At 38.7% G+C, this 20,946-nt stretch overlaps 1 protein-coding gene across 2 annotated transcripts; it reads left to right on the top strand.

Moving 5' to 3' along the window:
* Nucleotides 1-553: 553 nt before the first annotated feature.
* On the top strand, nt 554-19,905 carry Tmem106b (transmembrane protein 106B). Of its 2 annotated transcripts, XM_034518951.2 has the most exons (9): nt 554-758; nt 1,110-1,216; nt 2,521-2,742; nt 5,618-5,681; nt 8,798-8,957; nt 12,422-12,562; nt 12,809-12,858; nt 13,739-13,792; nt 14,553-19,905. In XM_034518951.2, exons 3-9 carry the CDS (start codon nt 2,523-2,525, stop codon nt 14,689-14,691), a joined length of 828 nt encoding a protein of 275 aa, XP_034374842.1. In that variant the 5' UTR covers nt 554-758; nt 1,110-1,216; nt 2,521-2,522; the 3' UTR covers nt 14,692-19,905. The 2 variants fall into 2 exon arrangements, with proteins under 2 accessions (XP_034374842.1, XP_034374843.1); XM_034518952.2 differs by lacking the exon at nt 1,110-1,216 and having other exon boundaries at nt 598-758.
* Nucleotides 19,906-20,946: the final 1,041 nt, after the last annotated feature.

Genomic DNA, 20,946 nt, shown 5'->3' with positions numbered 1-20,946 from the left:
ATCCTCAACTCACTGGAAAATGAGTTGGGTGGGTGAGGACATCCTCAGCACATTCCTTTAACAATTCACCAGGTCATGAGCATTGGGGCCCAACTCTTAATGCATGCACAGAATAAAGTGCACTTAAGTACAAAATCAAAGCCAGAGTAAACCAAAGAGGGGTGCAGGGGGGCGTTTTCCCGGTGACAGAAATTTCTAAATAAAAACTCAGTAACAAAACGCGTGCAACTCTGCCAGAAACGTGCATCAACCGGCCCATCCCAACTCCAGGGAGGAAGACTTGTGGCTGCAAATCTAGCGTTGGGAACAAGGCCGCTCAAAACTGCGACGGTGCACACTTCTCCCCTTTACAAAAGAAACCAGCCTGATGAAGGGGAAAAGGAAAAACGATTATTCGTAAGCCAGGCGCAATTAGTACTAGTTCTAAACTTTCCAGTCTAGAGGACAGGCCACAAAACCAGAAGCCTTCAGCCGAGCGACTTGCCTTCAGGGTTGAAAACCTGGGCTAGGGCGCATGCGTAGTGCCCACTCCAGGGTCCCAGCCCCTCCGTCCAGAGGCGAACTGCGCAGGCGCAGGCGCAGACTCCCCGGGTACCTGGCTCAGCTGATGCAGTTGTTGTCGTACCCCTCCCCCGCACTTCTCCCGGCCGCGCTCAGGCCGGCTCTCGGCCCCGCCCCGGGATCGGGGACGCCGTGACCCCGTCCTGCGGCCCGCCAGCGCCGGAGCATCCTGGGACCGCGCAGCACTCCGCTTGCCGGTGAGCGACCCGGGCAGTGGGGCCCACGTCCCCTGCCGGAGCGGTGAGGGAGGCCGCGGCGGGCCGGGTGCGGGGCTGTCACCGCCGCGGGCCTTGGTTTCGCTCCCGGGGCGGCTCGGGCGGCGCCAAGGCCCTTGATCTGAGCGGCCGAGTGGCTCTGGGGCTGGACCGTTCTAGTAGCAAGGTGGCTCGGATGTTAATTTCTTCCGGGGGGTTGGTTTGCTTGTGATGCCCTTTGAAAGGCGCTGGTTTCCGTCCCTCTTGAGCCCCTCAGAACGTGAGCCCACGTCTGCACAAAAACAAGTGACACATCGCAGTTGCATGCGATGCTGAATTTATCTTTTCCCCCAGTTTCTAGAGCATCTGAAAACCGTGTAGAGTTCACAAGACCGCGACATAAACATTGAGAGCCTGGGGAGGAGACGAAGGGGATCTAGCACTCCTTTTAAAAACCTCAAGTAAGTCTCCAAAATGACAGTGGTTTACACTTGTCAGCCTCAAGAAAAGCTAAGCAAGAAGGCCAGGATCCAAGTAACGGCTTACTCTGGTGTTTACCCAAACCTACTTTCGGCAGAATATCTCAAGGTTACTGTGGTCTGAGACCAGACCCACTTAGCTCTGCCACTAAAGGCTCCCATGCTAGGACACAGTTTTCACCCCTGTGGTGACACCACGTGTTTGTCTTAGGGCAGCTGATTCTAAACCACCCAGTGTACTCCATAGCTTCCAAGGTCACAGTATAAGGAAACAGTACTGATTAAAATTCACCCCTGTGCACCTGTGGCTGGCAAGTGTTGGCTTGGCTCTGATGGGCTGTCATTGAGCCACATTCAGATACTATGTGTTTGGAAGCCACAGTCATTGATATTTCTGAGCTATGGTAGACACTGTGTACATAGAACTTCCGAAAGTATTTTTATTCATCTTTTTACCCCTTTTGTGTACAACTCAAGTTTTTAAATTTAATATTGCTGTCTGCACCATGAGTGAATCCAACAAATAGGGTTCAAATTTTGAAAAGCAGATATGAATTTCCTTCATATGGGGTGACCTGAATTACTGAGTATCATTGTATTGTATTAACTGAAAAAAACTATTAATTTAAAAATAGTATCTGTGATTGGGTAGTTCATATTTAAAATCTGATAAGTGATATATGATAACCACAGGAAAAATGGAATTACACCATTTAAAATTTTTGTTTGCCTTTTTTATTTTTTTTTCTCAGAATATCAGCATGTTTTATTATGTGACTTTTCATGTTCTTCTCAATCATGTACTTATAGGGTTTTATTGACAAAGTGACTAAAGGTGTATGAATATAAGTTAGTGAAACAAGTCACTTTGAAATTAACCGGCTGTATACATATCTGTTGTAATAAGCCAACAATTTCACCTTTAGTGCCAACTGGTTTATAGTCAAAATATGTTTTTCTCTACCAAAAAAAAAAACCTAAAAGCATATTTCTTTTCTGAAAACACTAAGAAGGCCTATGGTCTCTATCAACACTGTAGACTTTTGCCAACTGTTACTTACCATTTTAAACATTGTTATAAGTCTTACAGAATTTCATTTCATAATGTTTTCTTATAAAAGTACTTTCTGGACACTAGCAAATGGCTTCTTTATGTCAGACATTTTGGTTGACTATAATTTTAATCCTACAGGTAATTTGCACTCTCCTAACCCTGTAAATACCATAGAGGCAGAGAGTATTTTTCCCCCCGTGGAATTTACTGTCAGATTTTTCCTTTTCATTAGACATGGGGAAGTCTCTTTCTCACTTACCTTTGCACTCAAATAAAGAAGATGGCTATGACGGGGTCACATCGACAGACAGTATGAGGAACGGATTGGTTAGCAGTGAAGTGCACAATGAAGACGGAAGAAATGGAGACGTCTCTCAGTTTCCATATGTGGAATTTACTGGAAGAGATAGTGTCACTTGTCCCACTTGCCAAGGAACAGGAAGGATTCCTAGGGGTACGTGGTGGCTGTCCTCCTAAAGAAGGTTTCCAAGCATTTGCTCAGGAATGTAAAACTATAGTCTTAAGCACTCCTGTTTTCAAAGATTTAAAGTTAAAGTTTATCAGTTTTGTTTAGTCAAAAACAAGAGCAAACAATTAGTACCATTCCTAAAGCAGTAATAGAAATGACTGACTTCAGTCATTTTTTTTTTTTTTTCTTGCTTATAGCTCCTATGTACTGTAGTTTCCACCGAGGATTTTAGTCATTTTTGACGTCATTGGAAGCCATATCACAGTCATTTTGCCATAGTGGATGTTAGTAGCTAAGTGGTTCAGTAACTTGTTATCTGAACAATAGGTTGTTTCTGGCCCAGTATTTCTAAAAGAAAACCCATGGTGTATGAAGAAAAGCAAGGTAGGGAAAAATGAGCCTAGGATTTGTCATAGAGAAGATGGAGAAATAGTCCTATCCCTGCCACTTGTGGGATGCTTGAGTTGCTCTCACAGAAAGATAAAACAGTGAGGTTGTATTGTGCTGCTCTTCTCTACCTGGTAGAAGTCAGTGGGTGACCCTGGAGAGACCCTAAAGAAGGACCAAGTGACCGCCTGGGGAATTCCAGAGTCTCTGAGAAGTGCCTTGTGTTAAGTGGGGTTCGTTACATAGGCTACTGAATGGTGGTTTTATCTTTCTGGGGATAGTAGCTGCTTACGAATAGAAGAAGTATTGTAGCTGAAGAAATTAATATACCAGTGTGGAAGGGTGGGAAGACAATTTCTGTCCATCCAGCCATGTGTCTGAGGTGTGGCCAGGAGGCTTTTAGGTAACCTGGATATAGATTGTGGCAAATAGATAAGGATCACTCCAAAGAGGTTTTTTTTGTTGTTGTTGTTGTTTGTTTCTATTTTCTTTTGTTGTTGTTTTTTTGTTTTTCTATCCAACAATTTAAAAAATGAACTAACCATTTATTAAAATATGCATAAAAAATTGAGTGTGCTTGCCAGAAGTGAGATAACGAACTCAGTTTCAGACATGTGTTTGAGGATGTTGGTTTGCATCAAAGTGAGTTTTTAATGGGCAGATGTAAGGGTCTGAATTGGAGAGCATATCTGAGCTGCTGTCATTGATGTATGCTGACACTTGAAGTGGAACTTAAGACAGGAACATTCTGCTTAGCAGTTTGGATAGAAGAAAGAGACTTTAGTGTGAACTCTGGAACAGTGAAACAGTTTGGGGAACAGTAGTAGAAGAGAGAGAGCAGCTAAATCTGGAGGTGGAAGTCTAACTGAAATCCTAGAAGATAAGTAGAGAGAGTGCACGGAGAAGGAAGAACTGCTGCTGTTCTTGCTGACACAGATGAAGCTGTGGGGACAATGAAGCCCATTGGTCTAGTGATGTGGAGGCCGCTGGGGCTCTTTAAAAGAGTACTTTGAATAGTTGGAAGAGCATGTGTAGACAGTATCAGAGTGGAACCAAACATTTTTTTGAGCTCTTACATGATAAAAAGGTGAGGGTAATATAACATCTTAAACATAGAAAGGGGTTTTGTGAGTTTTGCTCTAGAACCTGAGAGACGAGAGATGATCTCTTGTAAGACGGAGTGCATGCTGATAGAAGTGATCCATAGAGAACATCCTGGTAACACAGGAGACGGGTAGTTATTGGAGCAAAGAGATGGTCCTTAGTGCATAAGTACACAGCAATGCCCCTGCAGAGGGCACAGGGAGCTTCTCAAGGAGGGCTGTAGAAGCAGGGAGGTGGGTGGATACTGGTAAATCAAACTCTTGAGGCAGACAGTCTGTGAAATAGTGGAGATGTTACACATATTGGCCAAAGGTAAAAGAGCTGGTCCTATGACAAATCTCTAAGTTACCAGCAACACTGCCAAATAGCACCCAGTGGAAATGTATCTGCTGGGCCTAAGGGACCAAGATGATTTAACAAGGAAACTCTAGGAAAATGTCTGTAAATTATTTCCATGAACTTATTTTGTGTCTAGAAAAGTTGGCAGGACAACAGAAGCCCATGGAAAGCACTCTAGTAAATAAAGAGAAGATTTTGTTACTTGCTTGTTTGGTTGGTTTCAAAAGTAGAGTCCCAGGAGTGTGGCCTCATCATTTCCTCCTCAACATACAGGAAAGGCATTCAGGATGCTTGTTCTGCTCCTTTCTTTGACACTCTGAGTTAAATGAATGTATCTTTCTTCCCGCTGCTGTCTGTCCTATAACTTAATGTAGGATATCTGAGCAGTCGTATCAGGGTCTGCTAGGGGCATTCCCTCCATGTGCCGCATTGTGAGTCAAGAGTGAGGATAAAGGGATGATCCTGAGATCGTGAAGAGTGTTGGGTTTTGAAATTGTTTTCGAGACTATGAACTAGGAAATGTGTGATAATTGCATCTTTAGGGGTTACTTGAAATTAGTGATTGCAGTTGAGAACAGTAAGCTCTTGAAAGCGTGAGATTTAGACCAGCAGTTTTGGCCGAACTTTTGAGGATCCAGGAATGGGCAGCAGCAGTGTGTTTCTTCTACCCTCAGTGAAATTAGTCTGATGAATGGAAAGCAACGGTGTGGTTGAGAGAAGCCCCTATAAGTTCAGATCCCCTGAAAGCTAGGGCTTTTCAGGGATTTTTGTTTGTTTGTTTCTTTTCTTTTTTTTTTTTTAACCAGTGGATTAAAGGATGGTAGAGCCCTCATTATACTATTTTTGGTTAGTATGAAAACACGTAGCATCTTCTCCAAAACTGAATAATTTTTGAAGACATAAATAACAGTTTATTAAAGGACTAAGGAGAGAAGAATTCTGTTCTTTTGAAGCGAGTTTCTAATAGAGCAGTACTATATTTTAGTTATTCATGCTAATACATTCTTAAACCTACATCTTTCAATTTTAGGGCAAGAAAACCAGCTGGTGGCATTGATTCCATATAGTGATCAGCGGTTACGGCCAAGAAGAACGTAAGTGATTATAAGATTTCTTCTTTTGCTGTTGTTTGTATATTTTTACTTCTAAATTTTATGTAAGTAATTACTCTAGTTAAGACATTTAAGAAGAAAAAATGTATCTGGTTGTTAAGTTTTGCCATCCTATGCCTCTGTGTTTAAACAAACAAACAAAAAGTTTCCTGATTGAGATGAAGATTTGAAAATACCATGTCACCTATATCTTCAGAAATCTGTTGACTAAGAGTTCTAAAATTGTGGCAATGTCACACAGTGGGTACATAGGCCATTTTCACCAGGTGTAGGTGATTCTGTGCTCTCACTAACTTCAAAATGATAATGACTATTCTGAACATAATGACCACAGAGACCTGAGCAGAGCTTAGCAGATACATAGATATCTTAAGAGAAGCAAAGGGAATCTTGAATGATCCTAAGAGTCCTAATATAGAAAGCAGGTGTTCTACCCCTAAAGAAGCCAAAACTCAGAGGGAAAACCCTTTGAACATTAGTCAAGAGGCTCAGTTAATGAATAAGGGATAGAAGATAAAATTGGTGCACTACTTCTTGGCCACAATGCTTCAAATAAGCTGTTGAATAAAATATTTAGCAATCATGGAATTGAAGTCAAGCAAGCATTGTGGAAACTTAAAGTGGCTTTTATTTTAAAACACACAGAGGCAAAAAGGTGAAGAGCTGGGCCGGATTTACAATCTCAGAGTAGAAAACCTTTTTAACAGCTGGGATTTAAAATCCTAGTGGTTAAAAAACACATTGGACTCAGTAAGGATAAATAAACATTGTAAGTTGTAACAAAACCGAAATTAAAATCAAAATACAAGTGATAAGCCAAGAAGTAATATCTGCAAATGAGATCATGTGCATCTCTGTACAGTTTGTCAAGATTTCAAAAGAAAAAAGCCAGCTATCCTAAGGGAGACAGAAACAGAAGCTGTGGAAAGTACCTCCCAAGAACTAAGTGTAAATGACCTTTAAATGTAGGGAAATATACTCCCTTCTTTTTCTTAAAAGAAATGCTAATTCAGTCTACATAGAGATACCATTATTGGCAAAAGCCCAAAATTTTGTCAACATACTGGATTGACCCTACTGAGTGACAACAAGCATTCTCATGCCTTACTAGTGCATGAACATTCTGTCTTTTCTACCAAACCACATAGGATTCAGTCTTTGATTGAGGGTTGGTCTGTTGCTATGTGTTGTAATGTTAAGTCCTATATCTGAAGGTCTAAACCTACAAGTGACTTCTCCTGTTTACAAGCTTTTGTTGTGCAAACCCTGTTCCTTGATAGATACTGTTGGTTAAATGAAAATGGTTACAAGCCAGTTACTGGAGGGATTAGAGGGTTTTCAGTGACCTGGTTGGGGAAAGAGAAGGGAGAAGGAGGAAGGAAGAGAGAGAGGGGGAGAAGCAGAGTGGAGGGGAGGGGAGGGGAGGGGAGGGGAGGGGAGGGGAGGGGAGGGGAGGGGAGAGGAGAGGAGAGGAGAGGAGAGGAGAGGAGAGGAGAGGAGAGGAGGGGAGGGGAGGGGAGGGGAGAGAGGGAAGTTGGCAGCATAAGGGAAGATGATGAGCACATGGCCAGGAGAAACAGCAAGTACACAGCTGGAGAGGTAGCCAGGCCAGCGGTTAGAAGAGTAAGTTAGGGGTTATGCCCCAGTAATAGTCAAAGCCAAATAAAACAACCCTAGTCTGAGTCTCATTTATTTGTAAGCTAGTTGGGGATAAGCTTAAAATGATTATACTGTCTTAGGCTCAGAAATTACATTTTTTTGAATTATTTATACTAAAGATAGTTATCAAATATAGTAAGATCAGCCAGGCTTGATGGTACACACCTATAATCCCAGAATCAGAAAGTGGATATAGGAAGATCAGAAGTTCAAGGCCATCCTCAGCTGTACCAAGTTTAAGGTCTCTCTAGGCTTTCTAAGACCCTGAGCCCAGTAACACAAAACAAAAAAGTGTGTGTACACAGTTAACTAAATAAAATAGCCTAATAAAGTATAGGAGTTCTAGCCAAGTTAAGATCTTTGATCATAATGATTTTTAAGTTCCTTTTGTGCCTATGGTGTTTTCTATCTATGGGTATACTGTAGGCATAACATATATAAGCTATTGTTCATTGGCTTCTTGGGGATCACAGCTACTAAGATTGAAGGAACGCCGCAGTGAATTCATAGGAAATGGCTCGTTGGCTCCATCCAGCAGCATGGACTCAGTGGTAGAATTTGATGAAATATTGTTCATTTGCTTTAGTTCTGTTTAGTAAACTATTTTTCTTTTTCTTAGGAAGCTAAAATAACTAGAAAAATTATTAGGAGATTTTAAACAGATGTTATAAGGTAATGTAGTTAACTTAATTGAGGCATAAGCTTGAAGGGAGGAGAGCCCGGTCAAAATGACAGTCAGCAGAAAGGGGAAGAAATGCGGGACTTAGACTGAAATAGGTCTTTGAAGAGCACCAGATGTTCAAGTGGCCTGGAAATCTGAAACCATAGTTTTGGGTGTAACATTGGAGGAGCATGCACATGTCAGAGGGGTTAAATGAATAGGAAATGTAGGTTATTTATCTTTTTGCCTTCTATGTGCCTAATACTGCCACTTGCCTCAGGTAAACAACACAGTACCGTTTTCAATGCTAGGTTGATGAGTGTAAACAATGTTTGTAACACTGAGTAGATGAATGCTTGGTTACTAGCTGTCAGGTTGCATAATGACAGGAAGTGAGACCATCCAGAGCAAACCTTGCTTCAGTGAATCCAGAGGGAGGTGTGAATTCTGTTCGGAAAGGGTCCTAAACGTGGTCCTAGTATAAAATCTGGATTGAAAATCAGTTCATTATAAGAAATGAATCAGTTCATTATGAGTAAATGTTTCATTATAAGTCTGAGATCTCATTTTCTAAAATTGACAATTAAGCTTCTAACGAGATTATTTTAACCTTTAATAGTACCAGCCTTATCTAATAGTCTTAGAGTGAAAATTTGGTAAAATTAGATATATTTTCTTGCTGGTATATGTGGTAAATTTCAAATGAAAATAATTTCCTGAAATGTTGCTCTATGTAGTTTGGATGACACATATGTAAGGATTCTACTTTCTTTTTCAGAAAGCTGTATGTGATGGCATCTGTGTTTGTCTGCCTGCTCCTGTCTGGATTGGCTGTGTTTTTTCTTTTCCCTCGATCTATTGAGGTGAAGTATATTGGTGTAAAATCAGCCTATGTCGGCTACGACTCTCAGAAGCGAACCATATATTTAAATATCACGGTAAGTGCACACTGCGCTGAAGGCCTTGACACCATTCCTGTGTTGTTGCCTGCCATTACCCTGCTCAGAGAATGAATGTTTGCTTACAACCCCTGCTGCTGTATTTTCCATCACTCTGCTGTGTTGATCCCACTGCCATGTCTGGTTCTGCTAGAAATGGAGAGTAACCTCTTGTGGCAGTTGAGTATATTGGGAATCATTTAACATTTGAAGATAAACATTTTCTGGTAAAGGGGAAAAAATATAGTCAGTTGACTTTTCAACATTTGACTCCAAATAGTTAACAAGGTGTTAATCGTTGATTCCAAGAGTGTTATGAATACAACATTTTTGCTTTCTAGCCTTTTATGAAAGAAGAATTCTGTCAGTCTTAACAAGCTTTTACTTGATTCTATTTAAAGATGAAGTTTATATGATGTCCTGATTATTTTAAGTTAGAACATGTGAAAATGGCTGTAGGTTTACAACGCACGTGATTTTGAAAAAGGATTATATAGCTTTCCAACTTAAGAACTTCACAGGTCTTCTCCCTACATTTTGGTACACATTAGCCTTTGCCTATAAAGAACATGGTATGCTAACCACTGTGTTGGAAAGGGGAAGTGTGTGACCACCTGTGCCATCACAGTGGCTCATGCCTGCTTCAAGTTCAGAGTGTGCTGTGGTCTCTTTGGAAGAATTCTCATGAGTATCTTATTTCCTTTTAAATACCAGTGTATTTAAATGAGAATGCCTTGTTTTATTTTAAATAATTAAGCAAGGATTATCACAATTTTAGATATTTACTCATAATCAAATTAAGGAATACCAATAGGATTTCTGTTGAGATGAACAGTAGGCCTCACTAGAAGACACTGAAGGAAAAGACTTGAGGTCATAAGTCAAAAGCTGAAGGTACCAGAATTGTATTATTCCTGCCCCTTCAGATAAGTGCTGTGCATTGTGAGCGTTAATATGGACTGTCAGCTTGACAGGATCTAGAACCATCCTGGTGACAAGCTTCTGGGTATCGATCTGAGTTACTTACTGTCTGTATTAGGTTGAGGTAGGCAGTCATATTTTATGAAATGAGTTCTTGAATCAAACCAGCAGTAGGAGAAGGCAAGCTAACAGCAGCATTCAACATTCGGTGTTTATTAACTGAGGATATGCATTGTGACCAGCCTCCTCAAACATCGGCCAACATGCCCCAACCCCTCCATATTGGACTGTATTTCTTTAAACTGTAATAAAGCTGAAATACTGTCTTCTTTTCTTAAGTTGCTTTTTATCAAGTATTTGGTCATAGCAGTATACAAAATAATACTTTTTTTTTTTTTGGTTTTTTGAGACAGGGTTTCTCTGTATAGCCCTGGTTGTCCTGGAACTCACTCTGTAGACCAGGCTGGCCTCGAACTCAGAAATCTGCCTGCCTCTGCCTCCCAAGTGCTGGGATTAAAGTCATGCACCACCACTGCTGGCAAAATAATGCTTCTATTTATAGTAACTAATTGTGTATGGAGATTCCCTGGACCAAACCAAACCAGAAATAAGCTCAGTGTCTCCTGTCCCATGACTTCTGTTATCCCACCTTGTAGAACTTCTTCTGCAGTTCTGCAGAAACAGTCAGCTCAGTGCTCATTAAACTAACTCACTTCTGACACTGAGCACCTGTCAGCATCCTTCGGCCCTCACAGGTTAGAGGTTCATTCCCAGCATCCGCCTCCCTACTTTAGATGTCAGTTTCAGGTCCAGACCTCCAAAACGTCTGGTAGACTATCAGTTGGGAGTCTCATAACCTGATCCTATGTTTGATTAATTTCTCTGAACAACTCATAAAACTCAAAGAATCAATATACTTATATCTTTAAAAAGGATATTATAAGGGCTACAGGCCTACAGACAGATGAAAAGGTAGAGTGAAAGGCGGAGGGCAGTGTCTTTTGTCCCCGTGGAACTGAGTGTGCCATCCTCCCAGCACAGGTTTTATCTAGATGGCATTGGCCTCAGCTCTCTTTCAGCTTTTATGAAGCATTAGCTACATCGGCATGATTGAAGGATAGCCAACTGCAGATAGACAAAGATCATGATCTAATGGCAGTGAGCTAAGAATTGTCAGCCAGGAAGCAATGTGTATCATAATGCCACAGTACCACTCACCAGCACTGTGCTACTGAAATACTTAAATGTATATTACTAGACCCTTGAAAACTCCAATAATACATAATGATTTTGACTCTTCTGTGAAAACTTAACTCTCAATAATATATACGTGCAATTGCTAACAATGTATATGTAGCCCCCTACATTTAAACCTTTCTGTGTGTTATCAAGCAGTCTCCTTCTTATGTCTGAAAGATACACATGTGCTCTTGTACATTTCAGCTGAGATCACACTACATTTTTCTACATGAAAGGCTTTTTCACTGACTAATATCCAAAGTGATTTGATATAATAGTTATGACTGTAAAGGATGTAAACCAAGCTGGCCACGGAAATGTGTGTAGTGCTGTGACTACAGGGGCAGGGCAAAGGTTTGAAAGTTGAAGGCTGGGCCTAGAGAGATGGCTCAGTGGTTAAGAGCACTGACTGCTCTTCCAGAGGTCCTGAGTTCAATTCCCAGCAACCACATGATGGCTCACAACAATCTGTAATGGGATCCGATGTCCTGTTCTGGTGTGTCTGAAGACAGCAACAGTGTGTTCATATAAAACCAATTAATTGATTAATTATTATTAATCAATTGATTTTTAAAAAAGAAGAATTTAATTGATTTAAAAAAAGAAGAAGAAGAAGTAGTGACCAGCTACAAACTTGAAACTTCTCTCTCCCTATTGATACAGTATAAATCTGTACTGGCATGTAGGGTACAATGCCAGTTTCTTTGAAACAGGCTGCTAATGCCACTCATTGGGTGGTGGTTCTTGCTTGCCATGCACAAGGGTCTGACTTACTCCCTATTGTCACACAAAACCTGGCTTGGTGTTGCAGGCCTGTAACGGGAGCTCTATAGAGCTGGAGATAGGAAGGGATGTTCAAGGTCATCCTTAGCTACTTAGCAAGGTTAAAGCCTGCAGGACTATACGAAATAATGTCTGAAAAATCAAATGGTTTTTCTTAAAAACATTTGTTTTTTAAGTACTGACTTATATTGTTGGTAGAGCCATGTGTATAATACATAAGAATTTAAATAAAAATTTAAAATGTTTAGTCCAACTTTTGTTAAAACTATACAATATGTGCTTTAGCATTTACTTTCCATAGTTTTATGTAATATGTTTTCTGGGTCTTGGCTTCAAAATTTTGAATTACATGTTCATTATACATATAGTTCTCTATAAATGTTCTTTAATATTTTTGTTAATGTTTTTTTCCCAATAAATGAGGCATAATTAAACTAAAGTCATTTGATTTGTAATTTTGAGTTCATATTTGTATGCCTGTTTAATCATAATGTATATTTCCTGCCCCTCTTTTTTTGCAGAACACATTAAATATAACAAATAATAACTATTATTCTGTTGAAGTTGAAAACATCACTGCTCAAGTTCAGTTTTCAAAAACAGTGATTGGGAAGGCACGCTTAAACAATACAACTAACATTGGCCCGCTTGATATGAAGCAGGTAAGCCCTATTCAGGAGTGGGATTGAGTTCAATGACTCTTCATCCTGTGTACTATAAAATGGAATGGGGTGGGGGTGTCCTCAAAGACTTGACTGGGAAATGTGTTCCAGAGAAGTATAAACAAAAGTCATCAAAGGAAAGATTTCTAACTTTGAAAACATTAGACATATAGGTAACATATTTAGTGTTTCGGTCCTATGCTCTGTTGATATGTTTATCTTGTTGTTTTTTGTGTTTGCTTTCAGATTGATTATACGGTACCCACAATTATTGCAGAGGAAATGAGTTACATGTAGTAAGTTTTGGATTTTAGTAACTTTGCCTTTTGTTTTCTTAGTTTTTATAAGCTTATAAGTTAAAATGACCACATTTTGCAATGTTTGTCCTGTTCTCTAAACATGTTTCCCTTTAAACAATCTACAGCATAGATAACATAGATAGATAGATAGATAGATAGATAGATAGATAGATATCCATAAAATACATCTTTGTTTCCAGAATTTTGTATGTGTGTGTGTATACGTATTTTTGTTATCATTTAGTGACTGTATATTCATGGTGGTTTAATATAGGAGTACTGAAATTTCTAATGTGTGACAATACTCTCCTATGGACTTGTACTTCTGTGTATGTTGCATTTGTGAAGGTATACACACACACACACACACACACACACACATGCATTTGTGGAAGGCAGGGTTGAAGCTGAATGTCGTCTTCCCCCAGTCTCTACCGTATTCCCTAAGGCAGGCTCTGTGACTCAGAATCTAAAGCTCCTTTATGTGGTGAGCCTGGCTGGCAGGCGAGCCCTGAATAGCCTGTTTCCAACCTTTAGTACCCGGTTTATGAGTGAGTCCTGCCATGCCTGGCTTTCTGCCTGAAGGCTTGGCATTCAGATTCAAGCTCCCATGCTTACACAGTGAGTGTTTTGCCCCCTAAGCCATCTCCCTAGCACGACTTACATATTCTTCATAGTGTCTTGACAGGCACAGTAACATGGCCCATAATCCCAGGTATTGCAGAGGCTGAGGTGAGGAAGATTACTGAGGCTAACATATGGAGATTTCATCTCCTAGGAAAAAACAAAATCACTATTCAGAGTTTCCATTAGGTTTAATAGCGTTTTAAATTAATAATGTAATGACAGTGTTCTTTCTATTTTAATTTTTTAACAGCGATTTCTGTACACTGATCTCCATCAAAGTACACAACATAGTACTCATGATGCAGTAAGTATGGCCATGCTTGCAAAGATAGCTCTTGCTAAGACTTTGTGTTCATAATGTCTAGTAGAATATGTAAACCCACGAAAGCCACCTCAGCTTTACAGGAGTGCTGTGTAAAATGTCGTGTTTTGGAATTTAGCTACCTAGAGTATGTTAGCTCAGAGCCACAGTTAAAGGCCTGCAGAGATTTCGGGAGCTCAGGCAAATGGCAGGGTTAGCACAGAGAGGATGGGCACACAGCTATTCCTTTCTGCCCTTGTAAGTAAGCTTACAGCAGTGAGGAGGAGTAATGCTTTGGGTTTATAAATTGGTTATTACTTATGTACATAAGATATTATTGCTTATATTGGATATTTTAGTCTTTGGCTGACATTTAATTTTCCATTTTCCTATGAAGAGGGAACCAGAGATTCTTTTTAAGCATGTAATAAACTTTAATTACATTTATATAATTTTAATAAACATTTTATATGTATTTATATAAATATATTATCTGTATTGTATGAGCAGATAATTATTGGATAAGGTTTGCTAGGCTAGCATTTTTTGAGGCTGTTAGAGAAGTACATCTTAAGAATCTTGTATCTATAATGTCATCTTAATACCAAATGTTCAATAAACTGATAATTATAATTCACAAGTAATTTTAGGGAGTTAAATAACTTATGATACATAAGTTCATATTTGGTTGGTATTATCGTCAAATAGCCCTTTTGGAATAATTTTTATATAATGAATATTCTTTTGTCTATTTCATTTTTAGAGTTACTGTAACAACAGCATACTTTGGACACTCTGAGCAGATATCTCAGGAGAGGTACCAGTATGTTGACTGTGGAAGGAACACGACTTACCAGTTGGCCCAGTCTGAGTATCTCAATGTCCTTCAACCACAACAATAAACTCTAGAGGAGCTGTGGTTAGAGCCAGTGATCCACCTGAGATATCGTCAGAACTGTCCGTGAGGAGGTACTGCCTAGAAGGACATCTTTAATTGAGCATGTCTAAAGTTGACACTAGGACATTGAGGGTTCAGCCAGCAGAATGTGGTCCTCACACAGTTTCTGGACTCCTGTTTTTCTGTGTTGACAATTTGCTCCTGCCAAGAGCTTTTCTCAATCCTAAGTTAACTGATTGGCTTTCTTCTCACCTTTGTTCCCAAGGTGAAAAAGTGAGACTTCCTTAGAATACAATAAATAATTATATAAAAGTCATAGACTTAATCTATGTATCTATTGATAATATAGTTCAGTCCTGAACATAATTTGAAAAATAACTTCTGATTTTTCTATGAAATTACTCAAAGCCTATTATTCATGGAGAACTTTTAAAAAACTGACCTGTTTTATAAATTCCCATTCTTACATGGTAATCTTTCAACTATATGATAACTTAGCTATTAGCTAAATGTTTTTAGCCTTTAATTTCTTGAAATTCCACTGATTTGCATGTTTTATCTTATTTCTCGCTAATAGTTGCATAATATTTTCCAACCATAACAAGTCTGCCAAATTCTGTTCTACATTTTGTAATAACCTCTCAGTATGTGTTTCATGTATAGCTTTGTGAACTTTCTGTGTGATCTTCCAGCATATCCCTTTAATGTACAGTATTGTAAATAAGCTGCATGGCTTTTATACAACTTTGATAAATGTCAAATGAAGTGTTACAGATTAAGAAATAAAGCAAGTTGTTCATAAAAAATAAAGTAGGAAACTGAAATTCAGAAACCTATAAAGTATCAGTAGGTTCCAGCTACATGTTGGATCTGGCATAAAATAGATGCACAATAAAACACTTTGATGCTCTACTTTTTATGTTGCTTTTCACATTAATTATATAGATGCTTTTCACTGTGATTAGGTATCATTTTTATGAATGTTTTAAGGGAAGAAAATAATTTCTTACTAGAAATTATTCAAGAAATCCTTTCATTGAACACTAGTGGCTACATCAAAATAAAACCTATAGTTTGCTTAAAATATTTAATCATGCATCATACTTGATGCTTCTAGCAGTTACATTAAACATTTATTTTTTAATTTTGTATAATACTGTTTTCACGTATGATGGATGTATTCATCTTGTTAGTTTATATTTTCAGTGTCATTTTTCGCAAAGTGTTTTCCTTATTCACTCAGCAAATTTTAAGAACTCTTAAGTACATTTTGTTTCCTTATATCAGAAGTTGGGCTTTCTTTTTCCCATACCCAAGTGTCTCTGTTAGTTATGATGTGTAGTCTATTCATCAGGCTGGTTCTCAAGTATAAAGCATAAATATTAACGGCTTAATTCTGCCCTTTAAGCATTCTCCCATCTTTCCTTAGTGTTCATCCTGTGTTTGACATGCGAGTGAACATTGTGATCATCCGTGTTGTGCATGTGGCCTTCCTCAGGCGTTGCTGTGTTGGCCGCCCTTCCTGTTATACCCAGAGCATCCTTTGCAGTCATTCACTTTCTACTCAAGCTGGTCTTTGTTTAAATTTTTCTTTTTCTGTGCTTCCTGGTCACCTCCATTCTTGAAGCTGCACAGTTGAATGCTTGTGCTTACATTTTCCAAATCAATCTCATTTCATTATCTGCATTCTCTCGTTTTTTATTTTATTGTCTGTGAGTCATCTGTTTTGTCTCATTTGTTTGTTTTGTCTAGAAATGTCTAATCCTATTACTTAAAAATTACTGCTGTCTTTAGTTTGACTACTCAGCCTATGTCTCTATCTGACCAGCAATTATATAGTTTCTTGTTTACTCAGTTAACTTTCATATTTTAGTCAAAATATAAATGAAACTTTTTTTATGATTTTCGTTGTGCTTTTTCCCATCCTGGCTTCATGTAAGGTGTACAAAGTCATCATCCATTCATTTCTTCAAAATCACTCTTTACACATGCCTCATATAAGTATCACTTTCCGTGTTCCTTCCGTGTGTGTGTGTGTATGTGTGTGTGTGTGTGTGTTTTAGTCTAGGGGAACACTGTGTAAGAGAAGAAGTTTGTTTTTCACTTTCTTCCAGAGTTCATGTACAAGGCCTACAGAGCCAGGATAGTATCGGGAACTTTGCTCCCAGTGATTCAGTTTCAAAATCTTTTCTTAACTATTTAAATTGAAAATTCTATCCAGTCTAGTTTTAATAATGTTTGAATCATTTGAAAAACCAATCAACCAAACAAAAACCCCTGGAATTGAAGCACATTGCCTGTCATTCTTCAAGGAAAATCAAGGAACTCCTGGGTAAACCAGGCTGGTAACAGCTGTAAGTTAATAAAACCCCAATCAAAATGAACAACAACAACAAAACCTATATTTTGGAGATGCTGAACAGTAGCCATAAAACCATTTGGAAGTATGAATGGGGCTTTTCGCTTATTCTTAGATCAGTCTGAGTCCGGTGTTGCTGAGTCTGGCTTCTGGCAGGGAGAAAGGGTAGGTATTAATATATTTTTTATAAGTACCACCAGAGCTTAACCAGAGACATGATGAAGACATTCCCATGTTGCTCCATGCTCACAGAAGTAAATTCTGTTCTGCGCTAACCCAGCACTGCCCGGCCTCTGTGCGGATAATGTGTATACAACACACTGTGTGGATAATGTGTATACAACACACTGGCTGTTGCTCTTCTGCTGCTATGTGATTTCTCAACAGGACACTGAGAGGATCTGGTTTAAAATTATATATTAGTAAATAATTGCAGCCAGAAGTTGTTTCTCTGTCTCTTATATCTGTGCCCTATCAATTTAAATGTCCATTGGAAAGCCATGGTAACTCGGGTAATACAATTAAAAATTGAAGACGTGGCCAGCAAGATGGTTCAGTGGTTGAGGAAGATTGCCACCAAGCTTGATGATCTGAGTTCAATCTCTGTACCCCACAGTCGAAGGAGAGAACTGGCGTTGTTCTCGAACGCCCATCCACCTACAGTACAGTACTACATATATAGTACACACACACACACGCAAATTCACGTAAAAAATAAAGTAAAAGTTCTTAAAGTTAATAGTGATGGCTAAGATTTTGGTAACTTTAAATTGCTATCTGAAATGCTTCTAAAAGTAAATTAAACAATGTAGAATCCTTTAGAACCAAAGCTGGAGTTTAATTTTTGTGTGTTAATATTTAATACTTCACAGTCATTCCAATAAAAATAAAACTGACATTTTTGGTGTGAATTATTTATAAGTAAGATTATTACATTTGAGATTTGAAATATAGTGTGAAAATACTAGACATGAGATAAAAGACTTGAAAGACTATCTTGCCTGAGGTGACATTTCATAGAACATAACTATATTTTGTTACCAGTTTTCTTTTGACTCCTGATTACTCAGTTTTAATGAAGTTATTTTTTAAAAAAATATATTACAAGAGTAAAATATAACTCCCTTCAGATCTTACGATTTGCACTTAGGAAATGGTGGTACAATGTGAAAGGAGGTCGGAGGTGATACCCAAACACAGTCTAAGTAACATGATGACAGTTGAAACTTGGCCCTAATGGGCCTTGTGGGTTTTAGCCTACTGTGCAATAATTTTGGGTATTATGTTGGCAGGTGTGTTGCTGACTCTCTTTCATTTTGTCTTTTAAAGTACTTAAATCAACTGGTTGTTCACACGTTGCTTCTTATTTTAGAAGATAGTTTCATTCATATGGTTTAAAAAATATGAGTATTTTTATATTTTCAAATACATTTTTTGTCTTCTTTGATAAGTAATAAGACCTAAGCATTACGTCATTGGTTTATAATCAAACGGGAAACCATGACGTCATCATCAGGCTAGCACCTGAGACGCTAAAATCCCACAGCTGCTGGGCTCACAGTGTGTCTTAGAGTGGTCGGCCTTATTCCTCTGACGGGCTTTGTGAAATTAGATGAAACATTTATCTTCAGTGTTTTAAAGGAAATCAATACATATCTGATAAAGTTGGATAAAAATCATTATTTCTTCAAAGTTGTATTTTTTTAGATTAAAACAAATGTATTTGTGATGTACTCAGCTCAAAAATCTAACTTCTATATCACAGACCTCTTCCCATCACAGTCTTCATCTACAGTTTCTGACTGCAACTAACATTGTGTGCTGTTAGCTTGCTTAGAGAACAGGTTTTACAGAGGGGCTCTGAAGCTTATCTTTCAGCAGCGGCGATGGGATTAACCATAGAAAAACATACCACTTTTTGTACCATAGGAACAAAAATGGAATTTCCATGTTTTAAGCTGTTAATGCAGTTCCCCTTCCTCTTTGTTTCATATATTTTAACACAGACTTCAAGTTGAAGACACAGTGTGGTTGGTGTTCCACCCTCAAAGCAGTGCATAGATAACGTAGCAATACTGTGAGGGGCTTTTCACAGTTAAGTCTAACTATTCTAGAAGGAAGTCATTGCCTTCTGCTTAATTACATTAATTGAAATGTGCTTAAGTGAAATATTTTCCGAGTATTTTGTATGATATAAAACAAAAAAGAATAGTATTGTGCCAATGGCCAAAGGTGATATTACTACCATGTAGATGATGACAGTTCAAATTGTCCCACATCACCCAGAATTTTAGAAACTAGAAGTCTGGGGGACACCACATCAGCTGTATTGGGTGATTCTTAGGTGCTGTACACACTGTTCATCTTGTAAAACGTCCAGCATGAGGAGAAGCAATGTCAGGGTGCACAGATGCAGACTTTCATGACACGGAGGCTGGTGTCAGACATAAAGTGTCAGCCAGTCATGTCTGTGTGTTTTATCTTAGAATTTAGAGCTTAACCGAAAAGGGGTGGAAAACGATTTGGGATGTTCACTTATTACGTGGATGACAGTATACCTAAACTCTTAACAGTCGATTTGGATGGTGGAATAGAGAATGTAAGGTACGCGCTGTATACTTACTCTTTAGCAGCCTCCATTATATTACATCTGTTACATTCACCATTGGTATGGTTCTGAATTATGATTATGATCGCTGTTCATGTAGGGAAACATGGTTATGATAAGAACGACAACAGAAATGTCCCCCATGCTATTTTTTAAATTCACTTGTAACTGTTACTCTTATACTTGTGTATGACAAAATAAAATTTGTAAAGCACCACTTTAGCATGAAAAATAAAATTTGTATCAACAAAGTATTTGGGTCATGCTCTTGAAATTTTGAGCGTATATTTAGTCCCTCCCTTCCACTCTATTGAGTCCGAGAATGACTCAATCTTTGACTTTTCTTTCTTTGATCCTCAAGAACTTCCGTTTTATCCACAAGTTCTCCTCATTCTCCCTAGGCTTTATCTCTGAAATCTTAAGTGTAGAATCAATCCCTGTTGCTATTATCCCCTTATTCTGTAAAAGAAAAAAAAAAAAAAAAGGCGGGGGGAAAGGGGGAGCTTGGTCCTTCTGCTGGTGTTGAAATGCTTAATTATCTGATCACAGCCTAACTTTGCAACCTGTGTCTCAATACCCCTCACCTGAGAGTATCCCAGACATAAGGAGCATCTAACCCTTTACTCATTCCAGACATTTCTCCATACAAAATCCTGTATCCTTGTGTTCTGGCTTCTGTTCCATCTTTAGTGCCCAGCTCATCCCAGTGCTTGCTCTCTTTATTTCCAAGGGATTCCCACAGGCTGACACTTTTCCAGGTAAGTGCTTTTAAATCAGTTGCTTAATCACAAAGGAAAAAGTATTTAAACCTAAAGTGTTTTCTTTTAAACTGAATCTAACAGTGCTTTACATTTTTGTTTCGAGCCAGGCAGTGGTGGTGCATGCCTTTAATCCCAGCAATTGGGAGGCAGAGGCAGACAGATTTCTGAGTTTGAGGCCAGCCTCGTCTACAGAGTGAGTTCCAGGACAGCCAGGGCTACACAGAGAAACCCTGTCTCAAAAAGAAAAAAAAAAAAAAAGAAAAAAGAAAGATCTCATAGAAAACATTTTTGTTTCTTGTTTCGGTAAAGACTTATTCAAACACCTTTTCTGAATAGAAAGTTTTTGTTTTAAACACAGTGTTTAAAAGGTGAAAAATAGAACAGTCTGAGGTTCAGTGAGATGTGACCTGAAGTATGTTGAAAAAATAATGAAAAAAGAAAGAAATGGTGTTTGTTAAGTCTGTTTTTTGTTTTCTATAGGTTTTTTTTTTCCGTTTGGTTGGTTGGTTGGTTTGGTTGTTTACCGTGACA

Source organism: Arvicanthis niloticus, chromosome 15 (genome assembly GCF_011762505.2).
Source record: "Arvicanthis niloticus isolate mArvNil1 chromosome 15, mArvNil1.pat.X, whole genome shotgun sequence".
Taxonomy (NCBI): Eukaryota; Metazoa; Chordata; class Mammalia; order Rodentia; family Muridae; genus Arvicanthis; species Arvicanthis niloticus.
This window is presented reverse-complemented; position numbering and strand designations above follow the sequence as displayed.